Source organism: Amborella trichopoda, chromosome 10 (assembly GCF_054954075.1).
Source record: "Amborella trichopoda isolate Santa Cruz 75 chromosome 10, AtrichopodaSantaCruz75HAP2 v2.0, whole genome shotgun sequence".
In the NCBI taxonomy this organism is placed as follows: domain Eukaryota; kingdom Viridiplantae; phylum Streptophyta; class Magnoliopsida; order Amborellales; family Amborellaceae; genus Amborella; species Amborella trichopoda.
In genome coordinates, this window is record NC_142345.1 from 41,530,299 (window position 1) to 41,552,138 (window position 21,840).

At 36.2% G+C, this 21,840-nt stretch overlaps 1 protein-coding gene across 1 annotated transcript in view; it reads right to left on the reverse strand.

The window, feature by feature from the left end:
* Nucleotides 1-1,801: 1,801 nt before the first annotated feature.
* The window catches only part of OVA9 (glutamine-tRNA ligase, putative / glutaminyl-tRNA synthetase, putative / GlnRS), a 33,733-nt gene continuing 13,694 nt past the window's right edge, over nucleotides 1,802-21,840 (reverse strand). The window contains exons 12-24 of the mRNA XM_006843998.4: nucleotides 19,253-19,343; nucleotides 19,093-19,179; nucleotides 18,560-18,757; nucleotides 18,376-18,474; nucleotides 15,188-15,319; nucleotides 14,963-15,099; nucleotides 7,958-8,057; nucleotides 7,778-7,873; nucleotides 6,927-7,027; nucleotides 6,592-6,697; nucleotides 6,361-6,450; nucleotides 6,131-6,260; nucleotides 1,802-2,015 (exon numbers count right to left, since the gene is read on the reverse strand). Coding sequence (XP_006844061.2) covers nucleotides 1,918-2,015; nucleotides 6,131-6,260; nucleotides 6,361-6,450; nucleotides 6,592-6,697; nucleotides 6,927-7,027; nucleotides 7,778-7,873; nucleotides 7,958-8,057; nucleotides 14,963-15,099; nucleotides 15,188-15,319; nucleotides 18,376-18,474; nucleotides 18,560-18,757; nucleotides 19,093-19,179; nucleotides 19,253-19,343 — 1,465 coding nt within the window. The 3' untranslated portion in view covers nucleotides 1,802-1,917. The remainder of the gene's footprint in view (nucleotides 2,016-6,130; nucleotides 6,261-6,360; nucleotides 6,451-6,591; nucleotides 6,698-6,926; nucleotides 7,028-7,777; nucleotides 7,874-7,957; nucleotides 8,058-14,962; nucleotides 15,100-15,187; nucleotides 15,320-18,375; nucleotides 18,475-18,559; nucleotides 18,758-19,092; nucleotides 19,180-19,252; nucleotides 19,344-21,840) is intronic.

The window sequence follows — 21,840 nt, forward strand, 5'->3', positions numbered from 1 at the left end:
CATCAAAATAAAATGCAACTAGGAATCGTCCATTGGCTTGAAGGATTGACAATTGACTTGGCAACGCTACATCTTAAGTTCGATTGTTACGGCTCAACAACTTAAAAATTAAAAATTAAAAATTAAAAATTAAAAATTAAAAATTAAAAATTAAAAATTAAAAATTAAAAATTAAAAATTAAAAATTAAAAATTAAAAATTAAAAATTAAAAATTAAAATTAAAATTAAAAGATAAAGTAAGTAAACTACACATCTTAAGTTTGCTAGAAGATACAACTGTAGTGCCAAAATGCTTATGATGGTCAAATATGTATCCCTAATCATGAAATGTAAGACTATAAAATGCTTTAAATCGCGCAAATCTAAATACACTTGAATTTCTTTTGAAAATAGATGGTCTAAATAATCGATTAGATGCAATATTTGTAAAACTTGAAATCCTCTTTAATTTTTCATATTCATGTATCTTGAGTTAAAAATGATCAATTGAAGTTTCTCTTTTTTTCTTTTTTTTTTTAAATGTCTAAACAACCTTTTGGATTTTTGAGATGCCCCTTTTACATGAAATTTTATATTTGGAAAAGACCACTAGCTTTTGGTTCAAGGAGGCCACAATTACTATGAATTGTGAGATGTCAAATCAAACACCTAGTAGTACTTATGTAAGTCCAAGGGAAAAAAATTCCAAAACCCATGACTTACACTAGTCATTGAATTTAACATGTGATTTACAGAATTAATTGTGCTTTTTATACTTTGTAAGTTCTTATGCCCGTATATGAACTTGAGTTACCACCATCCAAATTTGTTGGTTTGGACGGTGGTGATTGAAAGTTAGATTGCTGGATGGTGATGGGGTGGCTCAAGTTACCATGGGGGCATGCCTGCATAGTAACAACATACTTGTATTTTACACTTACTAGAACTGGCAAGCGGTTCAAAGCTGATAATCTTGTATTGCTTTTATCTATCCTTCCATCTTTGTCAAGAAACACAATCCGGAGTTCCTAACTACTTTGGTCCACCTTTGTAAGGAATCAAAACATTATGAAACCATCAGCAGCCCTTGCAGTGAGTAGTCAAAACTATTAATTCTGGACCAGTTTGATTCCTTACCATGAATGCTTCAAAAAGAATAGTTACCCATCATCCTTATAAAAAGGGATTCAAAACTTATAGTTCTTAATTGACAGTATTTAAAAAAATAAAAAGTAGTTAAAAGCTAATTATCTTGTATTGCTTTTATCTGTCCTTCCATATGACAAATTTTTTTTAATACCACTAAGTATTTGCATAAATTTTCCAGTATTATATGATCACAAATTCATTTGTTACCCCTATCAATCTTTGCTCCCATATTAAAGCTACCGATTGAACACGGATCACAAGCCTGGCCAATTGAGCCTAACATGCCATGTGAGCATCATATTGGACAAGAATGTGAGCATGGGCTGAACACACTATCTTTCTATTTATATTAAAAGAAGCATAGTTGAGTTCATATCCAGGTCTGTAGCTGAAACTTGTCAATTTTACTACCCTGAAAAGTAGCCCGTGGCAATTAAAAACTCCTTAAAAACGCCAACAGAAGAATAAGAAACCTAAAAGGTCAGATAATCCAAGTCAAGAACTATGCATTCATTCCTGTCGCTTTTTGCCACGCTCTGTTGCTCTCTCTCTCTCTCTCATTTTATATATATATATATATATATATATATATATATATATATAGGCACTCCACACTGTCATGAAAAGTGGCTCAAAATGTAGAAAATCTAAAGGTATATGTTGTCTACTAACTTGAAAGAAGAAAATTATATAATTAATATGAATAAATTATGGGAGTAACACATACTAAGTCTATCATGCTAATATCAGCTTCAAAAGCTGCTGAAAACTTTTAAATGTGTATGGGCCTATTTGTTTCCACCCTTTGCATATGAGTCACGTAACGTGACTGTTCTATTAAAGACAATCTTCTCTGAGGTAGAATCCGTGTCAACAGCGAAATAGCCTGGAAGCAAAACATTAAAATTTAAGGTAAAATATAAAAGGTTCAATAATGATTAACTAATGACTGTTGAAGCGAAACTAAGATTAGGGGCCAATGGTTTTAGAAAATATGTCCTTTTAGTCTAGCAGATTCCTGGTTATCTTTGTGCTCTTTCAAAGAATTATGCAAATTGATGATACAAAAAAAGGCAGATGGAATAATATGAAGACTAAATTAACATTTCATCAGTACAGAGAATCTCAATTCATCACCACACTTTCATGAAGAGCAACACATCTTGGAAGAAAATTTTATCAGCAAGGGCTTATGCGTGAAGAATTCATTAATCTCATGATCTCATATCACAAATAATCAATACACACATTGCGATGTTATCTCTTACTGCAATCGAAATCCCACAAATTAACCCATCCAATAAGGCTTTTTAATACCCTTTCCTTATACCCTCTCACTCACCTTTCTCTAACCCTCTCTTCACTCTTATTGATGCAGGGAGAAAATAATAATCAGAATAATAAAATTAAAAAACTAAAAAAGGTTGAGAGATTATACCCTGGGTCTGTAAGGGAGTCCACCCAAAGACCCTTTTACAATATCCAAATACTTTACTCAATTCTAATCTCTCCCCCTTACAAAGAAGGGACACCTTCCCTTTAAATACACTTACTTGAAATAAATAAATAAAACCCACAAACAAAAATAACTTTATTTCTCTCTCTAGTCTCCACGTACCACCTTTTCAAACCCACCCTTATCTCTCTCTCATTTCATATCTTATAAAAAAAAAGTTTGATATCTTTTCTAACTCTCCCTTATCTTTTCCTTTCTTTTTCTTTTCTTTTTCCTTTCTTTTTCTTTTCTTTTTCCTTTCATGATGCCTATCAGCCCATTAAGAGATAACAACCTTAACCCCCACAAAATATAATCTATATCCACCTAAAAATCTATCATAACCAACTCCCATAGATAATTTACTGTTCTCTCCTTTAAATATCTATCATTAAAGACGGCAATAATAGTCCTAAAGAAAACTAAAATCTCAAATAAAATATTTTTTTAAAATTAAAAAAAAAATACATAAAATTAAAAATTTAAAAACTCCAATTTTTATTTGCATCACGTGTTCTTTCTCTCCCCAAACTGTGCACATTTGAGTTGGTATGCTCTTGTTGGAGCAACCTGATGCAACCCATTTCCTCTTCATATATAACAATTAAAAATTAGCCAACTCCAAACAGTTAGGATAAGGCTCGAATGATGATGATATAACAATTAAAAATGAAATTTTTTTTTGACAATGGAACAATATTATAGAAAATTTTCACAATTTTAATATGAATTTTGGAGATTTCATTGAAACTTTTACTTTCCCCTGCCAAACTGCATAGGGATTTAAAACAATTTTAGAACATGAGGTCTACGTGAGTGGTTCCAACTTCCAACACATGCTCACTCTGTTCCCTGAGACTTAAAACCGCCCGCACACCATGCCGGATCCATCCACTAGGGTCTTTCATTAAAAAAAAAAAAAGAAGAAAAGGATAACACAAAGCTATTCTGCAGAGGCACCAAATATACAGAAATATTGGATGCCCAAAAGCTATCAAAGATCATATCTCATACAAATCTTTGTTGTGCAATTCCATGCACTGGAACCACTATCATTCATATGTGCAAAATGAGTATCAATATAGCATGTAGTTTTCTAAAATGAATTCTCAAACTACTTCAGACTTATTTAATACACAACAAATTACAAGTTTGGCATCCATTTTAAAGAATTCATTGCCAATGGTCCTCATGCAGCGTAATTCGTACTCCTTAGTTAATAGTTTAATATTTCGTATTTCAAATCAAGGAAGGACTCCCTTATGCATTTCCATACTTCCTCCATTCACATGGAACAAGAGATCAACAATCAAGCCCAGATTGCAGCGAGAGCATATCAATGATCAAATGTATCCAAAGCCAGGGTATGCAGATTCCTAATATGTGTATTTCCTTATGAGCTGAAAATATGACAAGCTACCATGTTATTCATTGTAGGTATACCAAGCCCACATAGGCCTATGTTCCTAATCTATATGGCATGCAACGGGTGACCCTAGATTCTGTGGAGGACCTTAGGGAGAGGTGTTTCTCTATAGTAATCTCAGCCAGATGCGGAGTGCTCCAGCAACCAAGTATTATGGTGATTATCTAGTGCCTTTGGAAGAGCGGAATGGTCATTTATTAAGGGATCGGAGGGTGCACAAGTTGGTCCTCAGGGAGAGGATTAGGATTGTGGTGATCTTGAAGGCTTGGCTTCAACCTAGTTTCCAGGTTCAAGGCCATTGACTTGGTCAAAAATTGGAAGATTTTGCCCTTATCAGATCCACCCTTGCTTCAACCCAAGACAATTTTTTAGTTGCAAAGGTGGAGAGTACTAGGAAACTAAATTTAGATGGATGTTCACAGGGTAATCTGGTGCAGGCATGTATGCTCGGAAATTTATAGATGAAGAAGGTCGGAATCTTGAAAGCTACTCAACCCACTAGAATGTGTGATTTGACATTAGTAAAAGCTCGTGCAATTGTTACAGGTCTACAAATTTGTCCCTTCCATTTAAGGAGTCAATTTGTAGCAAAAGGAGATTGTCTCAGTGTCATAAGATAGGCCTGTAAAGAGTTTTCTAGACCGTCAAGGGTGGCAATGATATGTATTGAGATTTTCGACATTGGTGACATTGATGGCGTGCGTTTTGTTACCCTCACAAAGAAAAGGTACCTTTGCACACAATCTTTGGGCAGCTAACCAGGAGGCTGGGTCATTTGCGAATTACTTTATGCTGAATCAATTTCAATGTTGGAATGATGAGATGTTGTTTTGAGATCTCTTGACCTTTGCTTTATATTAGTTTGTTTGCAATCATACTTTATCATAAAATTTCTCATTGATGATCAAAATAAGGCATTAAAAAATAAAAAAACAATCCAAGTCCCAGTTTTTGATGAGATATCAGTGGAATGGAACACTCCATTTATCAAAACCACCCCATTCTTCTTGCATACAGGTAAACCCCTCCAAAATTTTGAGGCTCTACAAACCACAAAACATCTCATACACTGCATCTGTCTCCTAGCTATACTGTAGGCAATAGTGTCTTCATAGTCCATGTCACTGGCACTTCTTTTTAATTTTTTTTCCTTTCGATAAATGGTTGACTGTATCACTATAATATAAAGTCTGCTCTTTCACTTCTAAATTATTAGAGAGTAAATGAAAAAATGGTTATGTTAAGGTGCTCACACTATGGAGCATTTTATAGTTGTACTAAACAAATTTTGGACACTAATGTACCCTTGTTTTGTATATGAAGCATTTTCTTAGTAAGGGTATTTTTTGTCATTAAGAGGGGAATGATATCATCCACATGTGGTGTGATATAACCCACATAGAGCACACTAATGATATTTAATACTCCATACAGGTGATATCACACCCCGTGTGGATGATGTCACACCCTCCTAATGACCAAAAATACCCTTACTAAAAAAATACTCCATGTACAAAACAAGGATATATTAGTATTCAAAATTTGTTGAATACAATTATAAAATGCTTTATAGTATGAGCACCCTAACATAACCCATGAAAAAATGGCTAATTGACTATTTCTAGGTAATCATGGGCAAGTCATTTCCTAAAATGCACCATTTCTTTCTTATGTATCAATACCTTCTCAAAGCCACGGATATACATCATGCATACCCTTATACTACCAAAAAAGTGGTGAGATGGAAAAACCTGAATATCAATGAAATCACTAGACTCTTCTTACGTCCATGCATGTTTGCAGGATCTAATGTCTCCATGAAGTACAGTATATCTCATAAACCACATGCTTCTCTGATGATACTCTGGAGCTGCCTAGGTATTTTGGTTGTCAATGTTTTATGTTGCTTTTGAATTATTCTAGTAAGAACCACCCACCCCACCCAAACCATACCATCACAATATATATATATAGAAGAGAGAGAGGGAGAGAGAGAGAGTACATATATAGAGAGAGAGAGAGACTCAAACTTCAGAATATTAGCTAAAATTACACAAAGACGAGTCGTTTCATGACTTACCAAGCCTTTCAAACTGAAACTTGTCACCTAATTGAGCATTTGCAAGTGCAGGCACAGCATATGCATCAGGTACAACTTCAACGGAGTGTGGATTCAAATCACCAAGCCAATCATCAAGCTCAGCAGGGTTCTGTTGGAAGAAACAAGAAGCCTGAGTAGCTACCGGAGAAAAGCATGCCACAACTAAAAGGTTAAAATCATACACAGGAGACTGCGGAGAAAGGGCGAACCTCCGAAAGAAACAACTTCTCAAACAGCCTAACTTCAACCTTCAAAGGATCTACTCCGTGAGAAGGCTGTGCAACCCAGTGGATAACACCCTGAGACAAATTCCAGCAGTTGCAAACAATGTTAGTAGAGTACGCAAGCTTTGAAATTTACAAAAACTCGTAACTGAAATGCAAGTTCTCTTTTAAATACAAACACACTAGGAATATTACGATAATTAACAAACTCATAACCTTTGGTTTTGTTGACTTAGACGGATCATATTCAGCCCGGATCTCAAGGATGGTCTCTCCATCATCCCCACGTATAACTTCCGTACACTTTATTGGAAATGCATATCTAATAGAGACAACACACCCATAAATGATTATATCTCATTAACTACTGAAAGTTCAATAAAAGAATACTCTCAACAATAACTCTGGAATTTTAACAGAATATATATCAGCACCAGAGTAAAGACGCTATCAAACACAAGAATTTTACAATTCCCAATCCTAACAAAGCAACAGTTCACAAAAGCTTGTTACCATCTTATCTAAAATGAGGCAAGGGAAAAGTAGCATACCTGAGAAGGATACTCTTTCCAGGAGCAAGGCCATAATAATCCTTTGAATCCTTCATCCGAAAGTCAGAACGTTCTATGTAAACAATATTGGTAAAAGGAACCTAGAAACCAAACACAGTTCCATATTAAAAGATGGATTATCAGTTATGGAGAACTCGATCAGAACAAAGAACAAATCCCCCACCCCCCCCCCCCAAAAAAAAAAAAAAAAAACCAAGAGAGTGAGAGAGAGAGAGAGGAGACCTAGTAGAAAACTTGTAAAGGCAGACACACATTCATTGAAAACAATCCAAAATACAAATGCATTATGGACAAGATCCCACAACACAACAAATTAATTCCAATGCAGTAGAAGATGACATGTTAGAGTATGCATGGAGAAAGAACATATATTTCCAAGTTAGTGGCCACCATGAACAATGGAACTGATGGGGAAAAAACAAAAGCTTCCAAAAATACAATTCATTAAACTTAGACAATGAATAAACCAACTAACCACATGCATTATTTGACAATATAGTAGATTACCCTCTGATTAGACATAGCAAAGATGCCTTAAGCAATTCCCTTACCAAATTGTTAGTTCCATGACAAAGACAAAAGAAGATCAATAATTTTTTGCTGAATTATGCATCAAGTTGTACACACAATAAAAATTCAAGAGTGCCACAATGATTCTTGTTATACTTGGGCTACAAGTAAGACATATTCAGTAATTTGGAAACTAAGAAAGGAATCACAACATTGGACTTCGGCAATAGTAGTAGTCTCATAAGTAGAACTAGAACGAATGTCACACTTGATATAATAATAGATAACCTTGAAACTGTAAAATAAAATGCATAAGCTACCTTATAAAAGGAAGATTCGTTATCCAATTGGGCATCAGGCCAGATCTTTGCATTAAGCTCCATGATCATACCAGGTTTCAGATTCGTAATAATAACCTGGACAAGCAAAGAGTGTAAGAGTGATGCCAGTGGATCAGATATTGACCACTAGCTGGCAAACAATTAAATACTTCGCTTTACCTTAAGAGGATGCAGTACAACCATCGTACGAGGTGCAGTTTTGTTCATCTCTTCTCTGATGTGGTACTCAAGGCGGTCCAAGCGTATCATGGTATTATCACTGTAGCAGAATTGGTATGAGCAATTTGTTTTGTTTAAGGACATCTTTAGTAGTTTCAACAAGCCAGAAAATTACATAATTCTAACAAGATAATCATTAGAAAACACTTATGCAATAAAACATTCCTAAATGGGGCACTTATAGCATCCATATAGAAACTTAGAAGGTCACATTCACATGCATAGAAACAAGAAGTCCTAAATGTGCATGAGATTTAAAAATTAATAGTAGATGACCTTCTAAATTACCATGAGATGAGTGTAGCTGAGAAAAGGATGTTGAGATGGATGAGTGGCAAGACTAGGATGGATAGAATTCGAAATGAATACATTAGGAAGAAGTTAGGTGTGGCTCTAAAAAGCGATAAGATGAGAGAAAATAGACAAAGGTGAGCTAGTCATGTGCAGCGCAGACCTAATACAGCAACTGTTAGGAGGTGCGAGTTGGTTCAAGTGGAAGGCTCCGAAAGGGTAAGGGGAAAGCCCAAAAGGATATGGTCGGAAGTAGTGAGAAAATTTACAGGGACTTATGATGTCACTGAGGGTATGGCCCTTAATAGAGCAAAATGGCATACTGAGAAAGAAGCTCAATGAACCATTGTGTGTGCGTGTGTATGTGTGTAGGGTGCAGTTTGTACAAGGTGCCGATTTTAAACAATCTAAGCAAGGTGCAACTCAAAATCTTATTAAAAGATGCAGTTCCAGTGATGGAAACCCTTAAGATTACCTCAAAATCTATGTTCGCCCTTAATTATAAACTTTAAAGCTCAAAACATAGTGTAGATCGCGCAGAACTATAAACACTAATTTTTTTTTATAATGGACGTTCTAGATAATGTGTTACATGATGCATTACTTCCAAAACTAGAAATCTTTTCTCTTTCATATCCATCATCTCAAGGACAGGTCTATGAGGGGTGAGGACCCCATCTCAAGCCCAGGTAAAGGACGTGGGTTGTGTTAGGTAGACGACCAACATAAATTTTTGGCAAAACCTTCTATGAAAGCCAACCGCAAATGGTTAGGAAAAAGCTCTGATGATGATGATCCATCATCTCAAGGTAGAGATGATCAATTGTAGTGTTTTTTAACATCAGAAAAAGCTATTCAGGTGGATTTTTAAGGTGCACCTTACTTCTACAATATAAGGTTGACACCTTATATAAAATTTTTCCACATATACAATTTCAACCATTTCCTCACAAATCATAAAGTGTCCACAGATAGAAAGCTCAGAACAATCAAACATTTTTTTCATTTGAGTGTAACTTCACATGATGTAATCCTAAATTTCATTAATCAGCAAACGATAAGCTTGCTTTGAGCCACTCATACTCCATGTGTATGTTACACAATGTCCGCATCAAGCAGATCGCTAAAGTAGCCCCATATTATATATTACTTGATGTTGCACCCTAGACTGATAGTTAGATGTGTTCCTCATGACTTAGGTCCTTTACAAATTAGCGAAGGTCCTAAAATGACATTTCAACACTCCAGGTCCTTTACAAATCAGTGAAGGTCCTAAAATGACATTTCACCACTCCAGAGGAATTATATCATTAATGAAATAAGTTGAATTATTCAATATATTGTAACACAACTTCAACCCCAAAGAGGACACTTCCAATCACCACAAATGTGATGTACTTGAAACAAAGTATGTCTGAGAAAATAATTAAAGTATGAACTATTTTCTAATTTTTCTAAATAACATCAAAATGTGAACAAAAGTATAATTCTTCAAGACAATCAATGGCTCATATTAAGTTGCACACAACATAAGAAATTGGCACAAGCAGAATGGCACAGATGGAAGGCAAAGTGGCCGTTTCTCACCAGGACCACAAATGTTCTGTTATTCTACAGGATATAGAGAGAACTCAGCTAGGGAACACAAAACAAAAGACAAGGAGAAACTGAAGATATATCCACCACTACAACTCATACAAGAAAGTACTTGTGTATGAACTCCATGAGTGCTAATGAAGTCCTTATGTTTGTCTGTTATGATAATGCATAGATCCAAATATTTTTCTAACAATGTTGAAAACGGTGGATTCATCCTCCTAGGCAGCGAGATGGATGCCTGCTTACATTGGTGGCCTGTTGAGGGTAAGAAGTGATGGGAATTGAGAGAGAAAGGAGAAGCATGAGAGTTGACTGAGCAGCTATGTTTGAGAAAGATAGGTTTGCACGAAGGACCGCATGAGAGCAAGAGGGGGTTGTTCTCCAGCTTGTAGAAACCTCTTGAATTTTAGCAAGAAACAAAAGGCATACACTATAGAGTTCCGGGGGAGGGGTTGGGGAGGAGGGGATGGGGGGGGGGGGGAGAGAGAGAGTTTTCACAAGTTTCAAAATGGTTAATATAATGATGAAATAACAAAAAGAAACTTCAGAGACTCACATGAAGGATATACACTTTACCTACCTTCTAAACTACCTTATTAAACATTTAAAGAAATCATTTTATATTTGCTTCCCTAGTTGCTCGAATTGACTGGACACCAGAAGCTTGCCTTGAACTTCTAAAACTGTCATTAAACAGTTAAATAATTCACTTTATATTTACATGGACATGGAAATATTAGAAGCCCCATTTCTAGAGCACTATGCTCCATGTCTCGTTGTTCCCACAAGAGTTCTCTTACGAGCCTTTTGGCAATAACACAAGGCCTACGTGCCACAAAAATATCATCCTCGTGCACATAGTTCTAAAGTGACAGTGCAAGACCTGTTCTTTGCATTAAATGGAGAGAGTCTTTCCTGACATCTCGTGAAATTTCTGTCACTGAGTTTGGTTAACTGTGATTGATAACATTCATGGTTAGGGCAGCAAGATAGGTGAAATTAGCACTGGAAACCACTAATCAGGGCGAGTACTCAGCCCATGCCCGATCCAAGTATTCAGCTCGTGTCTGAGTAACTCGGCCCGAGTAGGGCTGAGTACTGTAGCAGAAAAAAAAGGCTAAAACAATTATAAAAAAATACAAAAAATATCTACAAAAAAAGGAAATGTATGTTTAAATTAAGATTAAATAAAAAAAAGGTACCAAAAAAATAGATTTAAAAAAATCAACTTATGACTTGGGTATTTTCAAAAAAATTCCAAAATGAAAGGAAAATGTAAAAATAAGTATTCATGGCCAAAACACTTTCCAATCTTTATCAAAATGATAGAAACCATTAAAAATATATATCACAAATAAATTCCTTATTTTTTGAGATTTTTGATGATTTTTTGAATTTTTTAATATCCCCGAGTTGGACACCCAACGCGGGAGTAGTCAAACACTGGTTGAAATGTTCGCAGAAATTTGTCAAAAATTATGGCACAAAATGTGGTTATTCCTATGAAGTTCTTATTGCTTTTCAAAGTAAAGTCAAGTCAAATGTTGAACGAAAGTTTAATTGGAAACAAAAAAGAGGCCAAAATTTCACTTGATTCCATCGTTACTCTCTTTTAAAAGCATAATAACAACCAACTATAGACGGACAGGCAGGCAGGCTTGGGGGGCTGCAGGCTAATAGTGGGCACCATGGTGCCCGCCTAGGAGGCAAGGCATCAGGCAAATGCCTAGGCAGTCTATAGGGCTCCTGGTAAGGCGCCTTTTGATGGGGCCAAACTAGTAACTGCCTAGGCATGAGGTCATCGACTGCCTAGCCTGCGAGGGGGAGGAATTTTTTAACATCACTTTCAATAAACCTTCATTAGGAACTCTAACAGGTAAGAGTATGGAGTTAGTAGATACAATGAGAGGAAAGAGAATTAATATAGCATTAGCCACAAGAAACCAAATGGAAAGGGGCAAAAGCTAAGGAGATCGATGGATCTAAACTTTGGTATATAGGAAACGATAATAATACAAATGACATAGGCATAATAGTAGACAAAGTAGTTGATGTCAAGAGAGTAGATAATAGGCTCTTATTAATTAAACTTATGTTGGAGCAGTAGATAATTAATATAATTAGTGCTTAGGTGTTGCAAGTAGGACTAGATAACAGAATTAAGAGACAATTCTGGGAGGACATGAATAAACTGGTATAAGAAAATACCAAATGGAGAGATGACTTTTTTAGGAAGGAACTTAAATGGTCATATAAGAAAAGATAGTAGAGGATATGATAGAGTACATGGAGGATGTGGTTTTTAGGAAAGAAATGAGACGGGTGATGCTATTTTGGAGTTTGCAATGGCTTATGACCTATCAATAGCAAACACCTACTTTAAAAGCGAGATGAACAGTTAATAACTTATAAAGTGAATCGTATAAAAGCCAGATAGATTTCTTTCTAGTTAAGAAGGCAAATCGACCATCATGTAAAAACTGTAAGGTTACCCAAGAGAGAGTTTTACCATGCAACATAGGCTCATTGTGATGGATGTCTGCAAAAAGAGATGGAAGAGAACGAGTGAAATTAATAGGCGTCTAGGTACTACGTGGTGGAATTCAAAAAGTGCAAAAATAGACTTATTTAAGAATAAATTCGAAAAAGAAGAAAAATGGAATTCTGAGTAAGAAGTTAATATTATGTGGAATGAGATAGCTGGTTGTATTAAAAAAGTGCAAAAGAAGTTTTAGGAGAAAAAAAAGAAATCCTGATAAGGGAACTTGGTGGTGAGTGATGAGATTTAAAAAGCTATTAGCAAAAAATAATCATGTTATAAACCTTGGCAATGTAATACAAATGGCAAAAACTTAGAAAAACACAAAAATGTTGTAAACTTAAGGCATATGATGATCCATATAACAAACTGGAAACAAGAGAAGGTGAAAAGATATCTTCAAACTAGCACAAATGAAATAGAGGAAAATTAGGGATATAGATCATAGTAAATGCATTAAGAGTGAGGATCAAAGAGCATTGGTGAATGACGACGAGGTCAACGAAAAGTGGTTAAATTTATTTTCAAAAATTGTTAAATGACAAACACTTTGGGAGCATAGTGTTAGGAGAAACTTTCAACATAAACGAGGTTGAAGGTCATAAATACATTTGCAGGATTATGATATCTGAAGTCAAAAAAGGTTTGAGAAGAATGAAGAAAAGAAAGGCTTTAGGAACAGATGGTATCCTCCTAGAGGTTTGGAAGTGCATGGGAGAGATGGGCATATTCTGGTTGACCAAGTTGTTCAACAAGATGTTGGGAATAAGAAAATGCCACAAGAATGGATAAAAAATATTGTGATACCTATTTATAAAAACAAATAAAACATACAGAACTATACGAACTATTGGGGGATCAAAATTATGTGCCACACTATGAAGCTATGGGAGAGAATAATGAGAAACAACTATGATGTCAAACGAGTGTATTAGAAAATCAATTCGGCTTTATGCCAAGGAGGTCAACAATTAATCTTATTTTCCTACTTAGCCAATTGATTAAGAAGTTTAGGGAGAAGGGAAGAGACATTCACATGGTCTTTATTAATTTAGAGAAAACATACGATAGGTTACCTTGGTAGGTATTGCAGAAGAAAGGAGTCTCAAGGGGATATATTGATATTATAGGAGATATGTACGAGAAAGCACAAACCAGAGTGAGGACAACTAGTGGAGACAAGTGAGTTTTCACTGACATCTACAAAACAAGGTATTGTGCTCCATGTTGTCACGAAAGACAGTTTTGGTTTTGGATGAGTCAGCACTAAGCCCATATCCCTTTGTTTTGGTTATGGACGAGTTAACTAGGCATCTACAAAACAAGGTATTATGGTCCATGTTGTTCACGAATGACAGTTTTGATTGATGAAACTAGAAGCGGCGTCAACGCAAAGTCAGAACTTTGGAGGGATGCTTTATAATCTAAGGTTTTAAAATTAGCAGGACTAAGATAGAATATAAGGAATGCAAGTTTACTGATAATAGGAGTAGAACAGGGAAGTTGTTAAGGCGGATGGTCAAAAAATACCAAAAAGAGATTATTTTCGATATCTTGGGTCGAGAATCCAAGAGAATGAAGAGATTGAGGAAGATATAGCATATAGAATTAGAGCTAGGTGAACAAAGTTATCATGTGCATCCAGAGTTCTATATGATTGCCACATACCAATGAAACTAAAAGAAAAGTTTTATAGGTTGGCTGTAAGACCAGCCATACTTTATGGGATTGAATGTTGGGCAGTCAAGAAACAACATATTTATAGGATAAGTGTAGCTGAGATGAGGGAGATGAGGATGTTGACATAGATGAGTGGTGTGACAAGAAAATGATAGAATTCAAAATAAATACATATGAGGGAAACTTAAAGGTGGCTCCAATAGCATATAAGATGAGGGAAAGTAGACTAGGTGGGCTAGGCATGTGCAGCGTAGACCTAATACAACACCGAATAGGAGGGGCGATTTGGTTCAAGTGGAAGGCCCAAAAGGACATGGATGGAAGGCCCAAAGGGTAAGAGGAAGGCCCAAAAGGACATGGATGGAAGTAGTAAGAAGGGATATGGTGACTTATGGTATGCCTGACGGTATGGCACTTGATAGAGCAGAATGGCAGAACTCATGTAGCAGACCCCAAATAGTTGGGATAAAGCTTTGATGATGATGAATGAAATGCACTTTTGTAGACCTTTTCTATGTCATGCAGTTTGCATATGTTGTGCCTCCAACATATTCCCCAATGGAATAAGGTAACTTGTTAGAAAGTTGCATGTGGGGTATGTACTAACCTCCATGATTGCAACAACTAGCTCAACCAACCTAGTCCATCACAAAACCAAACTCTTAAGGGGATAAATAGCAATGCCTTCAACACATGATTGTCTAAGATAAAAGCACCATATCAAAAAGAATCCAAAGCTACTCTAAAATGAAGTTTTCAAATAGTGACCAATGTCAAAGAACGTCCCCATAAAACCATTTTATCAATCATGAGATCTATAGAAGGCATACACTAACCTCCTCGTAATTCCAATTCCCTGAATAAAAGCATTAATTGAACTTGGAGACACTCCTCGACGCCTTAAACCAGCTAGTGTCATTAAACGAGGATCATCCCAACCATTAACCCATTTTTCCATCACAAGCCGATTCAACTACACATAACAATGACAAGCATATGGTAAGTAACATTACAGAAAATATGTGCAAAGTAATACAGATGCGAGTAAGTTGAAGTCATACCTTACGCTTGGACATCACTGTGTTGGTAACATTCAACCGTGAATATTCCCACACATGAGGCATATAAAGGTCTAATGCCTCCAGTAACCAATAGTATGATGCACGGCGGGTCTCAAATTCGAGTGAGCATAACTGCATACAGATGCACATAAAAATTGAGAGAGAAGAGAGAGAATGTAATAGTTAATCATAAGATAAAGTAAATATGTCTTTTTCACTTTATACAAATAGTGGTGCAATTTGCCATATATATACACATAGATCCCTATGGGAGTTACAATATAAGTAGGTCATAGCCATTACGCATAACTGTTACAACAGGCAATCACCCAAATGTGGTAAATGTTAGAGCAGGAAAATCACCCAAATATGATAAAATATTATATAGATTATTACCACATGCAGGTTTCCATCATAGGCATAGCTCATGCGGGGGCGTGGGGCCCATAAGGATATAACAGTCACTAAAAATACAAACTACAACAAGAGAGGGAATGCTAAAGTTAAATAAGAAATTGTCTACTCAAACACAAACAAGTGTACAACACCACAAAATTAGATATCATAGAATATAACATATCAACATATCAAAAAAAATTAAAGCAAACAATTCATTCATAACATATCCATACGTTATGCTAATAGCTATATGTTGAAAAATCTACAAGAATAATGACCATTTTTATTGTATTTTCTCAACAACAAAAAAAAGACCATTTTTATTGTAGTTATATAGTTACGGGGTATTCAGCTATCCACTCAGTTCAAAAAGCACCCAAGGAGGAATAAAACTGAGATTAGGATGCCAGACTCTACTGAACATGCACAGAGGATACTTTGAAAACAGCTATTGGTTGAAATAAGGCAAATCTAAGTCATCTAACTGAAACAGGTTTTGGAGGGTCTCTAGAGTCCTCTACAACCTCCATCCTACTGTTCATTGGTAACACTATTCCCTGGTCTGTTCCTATGGACACATGCCTCCAATCGATTCGAACTTCTGTATATCGCTCTGATCAGGTCTTGGGAAAAGGTCAAAGGTGTGATTTTTTGAAAAAGATTGAAGGTTGGCTGCAGCCTTTAAGTCTCAAATCTCACAGAGTGAAATCCCGATGTCCAACCGCAAATGATTGATGAATGGATACACAATAATGTCATCAAGCACGCATAAATACTTGAATAGCGACAAGGTTATAATTAGGCTCTTCCTCTCATGTAGTTCTGGGGAGGCACAAGCTATGAAAAGAAAAAGCCACTGTGCTATGGCGAGCTGCCTCTCCAGCCACCATCTCACATATCTGGAGGGAGATGAATACCAAGGCTTTTGGAAAGAGTCAATGGCAGAGAGACAGATCCATACCATCAGAGAGAATGCCACATTGTGGCCCTTTCTCAAATCTGATTATAAAGGATAAGTGAGCTTAAGACTTTAAATTGGGCTTGTCCTTAATAGGCAATCAAAAGGATGCAAAGGAACCTATGGATAGGAATTCATGGCGCAATAAAACTTATAAGATGAATTTTCAGGAATATGAGATATTCATTGCACCATAAATGGATCTTTAGAGAATTATAAGCTGTTTCAATGAGCCTTTTGGCTCTTGTGTGTGGTGAGAACTGAGAACAAAAGCCTTGGTAGAACTACAAAGTCCGACTGGTAAACAAGGAATTTAGTATGATGGCCATTATCAAAGGAATGAGTTTCATAAAAATTAAGCTATAAGCAAAATCTCCAATTTCAAGGAGATAGGCTGGAATTTTTTCAAAATTTGATGACTTCTCATTTATTTCATGCAATACATTTGATTCTTTTCTTGTCTTTTTTTTCTTTTGGGTAGTTCAGTGAGGAAGGGGTCAAGTACACATGGTAGGAATGGAACTCAAAATGTCACATTGTGGGGCCCCGCCACCCTGACCTCCTAGCATTGAGCGCATTCTTAAAACACCAAGGGAAGCAAATTCCAAGGCAAATATTAGCTCATGTGGTAGTAAACAACGATGGTTTCATAGGCTTCCCTAACAGCTCTTGCACCTTTTGATCCTTTCTGTTCTTTTGTAACTTACCAAATGAAGAGCAGTTTCTGGTGATTACTCATAAAAACTTATCTCACTAGCACTAATTAATCATGCCCCACTAAAATTTATTTTAAAAACAACAAGATAAAATCATGCCACTGCTAAGTAATACCACAGATGTTGACTAGGTATTTCCAGGACTAGAGATATAATGATGAGGAAGTTTTATGAGTCCAACATCTGGAAATATCAAAGCCTCCACAGTTCTATTTCAGGCAGGATGTAGACAAGCCATTAATGTTGTCCCATGTCCAATGTTAAGCTTCTAGCAGTGTCCAGATCTCATATCAAGGATTTTGTCTGGAAAATTTTCACTGGCAGGGTTACCGATTTTCATTGTGAGCTGAGCTTTCCAGTTATAAAATGGAAAACAATGGATTTAACCAAAACATGTTGGGGTCCTTCTGGCAGTGTGTGTTTCCATATTTAAACTTGGTCTCAAGTTTGAATCCTGCAGTTGTCTTAAAATAAAACATTTTTTTGAAAACTGAAAAACATGCTGCGCTTTATTTCTAAAATTCAAAACCTGAGCAGATTGACTTGTCTTTCACTGTGACAGAATCAGAAACTGAGTATAAGTTTTGGACACCGGTTTCAAGAACCAGACAACCAGGATTGTATTCCTGCTCCAAATACCTAATTACACACCATGAGGATGGCACTTGCTCACATGATAATGGATCACATTCTCATCTGCCCAATTGTGCTCCCATATGGTCCATAATGGGGGCAGATAAAACAAATTGAGTACATTTCATTGTTATGGGCAACATCCTAATTCGAACTATGTAAACAAGTGGAGCACTTCAGAGAAGCACTTGTCAAGTGCCATATGAGTGGGATGTGGTCCATCCTAATAGGATTCACAAAGCATTCTTACATGTGTTTAGTTTTATTTGGTTACTAATAATTAAGTAGGCCTCTGTTCAGGACAAAAACTAAGGATGAACAACATATTATGCTATATTGCATGAACCAGAGCTGTAATCTACAGCTTTTTTTAAGAGAATACCAAAGACACGAAGTAATCCCAGTTTAATACAAGACTGAATATAATATCACCAATTTGGTGTACCAAATGGGACTTGAATAATCTATGGTAGAAAACTCACCGAATGTGTGACATTTTCAAGGGAATCCACTATGCAATGAGCGTAATCGTAACTTGGATATATACACCACTTGTCTCCTGAATGTGGATGAGGAGTAAACTGGATAGCAAATACCAGATATTCAAATACAAGAAGAGAAGATGATAATACCGAGAAAAACAAAGAGATAAAGTACTTAAATTACCTTTATTCTATAAGCAATCAGATCATACATGTTGTAGTTATCACTCTGCATATCTTGTTTCATCCGCAGGGTGGCTTTCCCCTCTTCAATCATGCCTCGCCTCATTTGATCAAACAACTTTAATGATTCTTCAATTGGTCGATTTCTCCATGGGCTATCCAATTTTTTTTCTCGATATTCCTTAATCTCCTCGGGCAGCTATAACCAATATCTCCATCAGCTAATCAACACTTTACATGAAAATATTCTAGCTTAACTTTAGCATGAACAAGACACAAATATTACAAAAATCTTCAACTGAAAATGTGTTTGAACATGTGTGCGGATCCATATGTTTCAAAAATCCATAACCACATGCACAAGTGCATGATTGCAACCAACATACATGCAAATGCCTAAAAGAATGCACACGCCCAGAAACCCAATCACACACATGGAGACACATGGACAAATGTTTGGCTCTTTACGATCATGATACAAAAATATCAATCAGTTGTTCCCGGCATGCTTCAGTCTCTCCTTTTGGTTCATACCTGATGATCAACATAAGCATAACCCCGCTTAATCAACTCCACAGATAGATCATAAAGATCTTGAAAATAATCACTGGTGTACGTCACCTGCCAAGTACGAACTTAGTCAGATATTGCACACATCAAGGAGCAATAGCTTTAATAGCACAAATAGATATACCTTGAAAGGGGTCCAACCCATCCATGGAACAATTTCCTGCATGTGATCAATATATTCCTTTCTTTCAGCTTCAGGGTTTGTATCATCAAACCTAGAAAGCTCAATCAAAGCCCAACAACCAAGCAATATAATCATCGCAATATCACAAATACAAAAATAGAAAGTCATCAAAGCTATTACCAATATCAACACCCAACTGTGTAGATCAAGCAAAACTTAGAAGACAGGTATTTTTTGTTAATTTAAGCCATGTCACAACAAAATAAGCTTTTATTCTTTGGAAGTGCATAAGACTTGAACTAGACAAACCAAATGGTCTTTTTTTAATCTTCAGTCCTCAGTATAAAATATAATTTTTTTTTTTTTTTTGAAGATGAGAAGACAAGGGATCAAAATGGGTATGGGCATCATAGCGAACTTGAATTCGATTGAAGAAGATAACAAGCTTTCTGAGATGCCATTCATTGTGGTCCTCAATTCCTCCATTAAACTGGAAAGACCCATACACAAAGAGGCCATGCTCTGTTTTTTTGGCCAAGCCCCTCGTTGTGAGCGATGACCTTATCAAATATACAAACAACCAAGAGCGTAACTGAAAACATCGCCTATTTCTAACCCATGGCATAACCTTTGCTCAAAGATCACCCTTTCATTAAAAAAATATACAAGATTTGCTAATGAAAATTAAAAAGTGGAAGTTCTCAGAGTAATTTGGTACAGGTACAGCCATCCGTGAGGAGTCGGGGCATTGCTCTAATAGATAATCATTGCCCATTGATATAAGGCACATCAGCATAACTAACTAATACATGATACTTTCAATGGAAAAGGTTCTTAACCACAGGTATCAACATCATGATTCACATGGCCATGCCTAATAACAAGCATCAATTTTAGTGGTTGCAGCCTGATGAAAAAGAAAGTGCTACATGCTCTACCACTTTGCAAGTGGAAAAACAGCCAAAGAATGCCTGCCTGAGTGAGCACCATATCCTTCACATGGCCAATTATTAAAGAAAACCTCTTAAATTCCATGAAGGACATAAAATATAATATGCATCATTCAACAACCAACTAATAAGAAGGGGCCATGAAGAATTCTCTATTCTGTGGAGGTTGGCTATGATGTTTGGTGAGATGTGTGATATTTGTGACACTAGCAATGCAATTTTTGTGCACATCTTAGGGGAGCTAACCAAGTGGCTGATACCCTTGTTAATGAAGGCGTTTTTTGATAATCTTCTTTCTTTTTAAAGTCTATGTCCAAAAAGAAAAATCAATCTTGGAATCCTTAGACATTGCCTTTTTGAAGCTGACGACAGTATATACATTAATAAGGTCACCAACACAAAAGTCCCCCACGAGTGATAGGAAAAGGCGGCCTGCGTGTGGGGTACTCAAGTATAACATACAAAGGAAATCAAAAGGAGGACCTTTTAGCATCAGAAAGAGAGGCCCAAGGAAAATGAAACAACAGCTTAGACAAAATAAGGAAAGAGATACAAGGTGCTCTGTTACATATAAACATAAGTCAGCAATGTAGCCAGTAAAATAGGCTTTCATAGTCAAAAAATGTAGGGAAACAGTCAAAGGAGAGAGGGTTGTAAGTGTGAGACAAAAGTCAGTAATGTAGCAAGAAAATAGGCTTTCATCGTCAAAAAATGCAGGGAAACACTCAAGGGAAAGTGGGAGAGAGGGTTGTAAGTGTGAGACAAAATCAATGAGTGTCGGGGGGGTAATGGGGCAACTAAGGTCAAAGATAACGGAAGAGCGATGAGAAAGATAACAGAAAACCGAATAAGAGATGAGGAACGCATCCTGATCCTGAGATGTTGTCTTAACATCTCTTAACCTCTTTTTTTTTTTTTTGCTTCTCTGTATTTCTATTTTAGTAAAGAAATTTTTTGTCAATGACCAAAACAAAAAGTGCAACAAAGAAAAAATCACATAGTCAATGGATCACTTTCACAGTTACTGCAGAACACAACCTTAACTCAAAATGCTTGTATATCATGGCATTTTTAACACGTATGTCATGCTATGAGACAAAAAGTAACATAATCGCAATCCCAGGCTTTCACATCTCTGATTTATCTCATTCAATGTACTCTTCTTTCTTTTTTTTACTTGGTGGGATGGAACTCAAGATGTCACATTTTGGTACACCTCCATCCTGACCACCTATGCCTTGAGCCCATTCATAATATACTACTATATACTAAGAATGGGTTTGGGGTTGTTCCAGTCAGGTTTTATAACTAAACTGCCTCATTCCCTTCAGTTGGTCAAATTTTAACTTAAAAAAAAAGCATCCATTCCCTTTCCCAAGGACTCCAAGTACTCAAAAGCGTTAAACTCGCCCAGTCTCTATGTAGATTCAATGAGCATCCATCAGAATCAGGGGAGTTTTCTGTTTTTCTTTTTGAACGGGACGTTAGGAGACAGCCAAGCCATATTGACTGAGGCAAGACCTGCTCCCAAATGGGTTTTTTTTAAATACCAGGTAAACAACAGCAAAAAAAAAAGCACACATAAGATTATGAGAGAGAAACAACATGTGCAGAAAAGGATACTTGGTCAATTAAGTT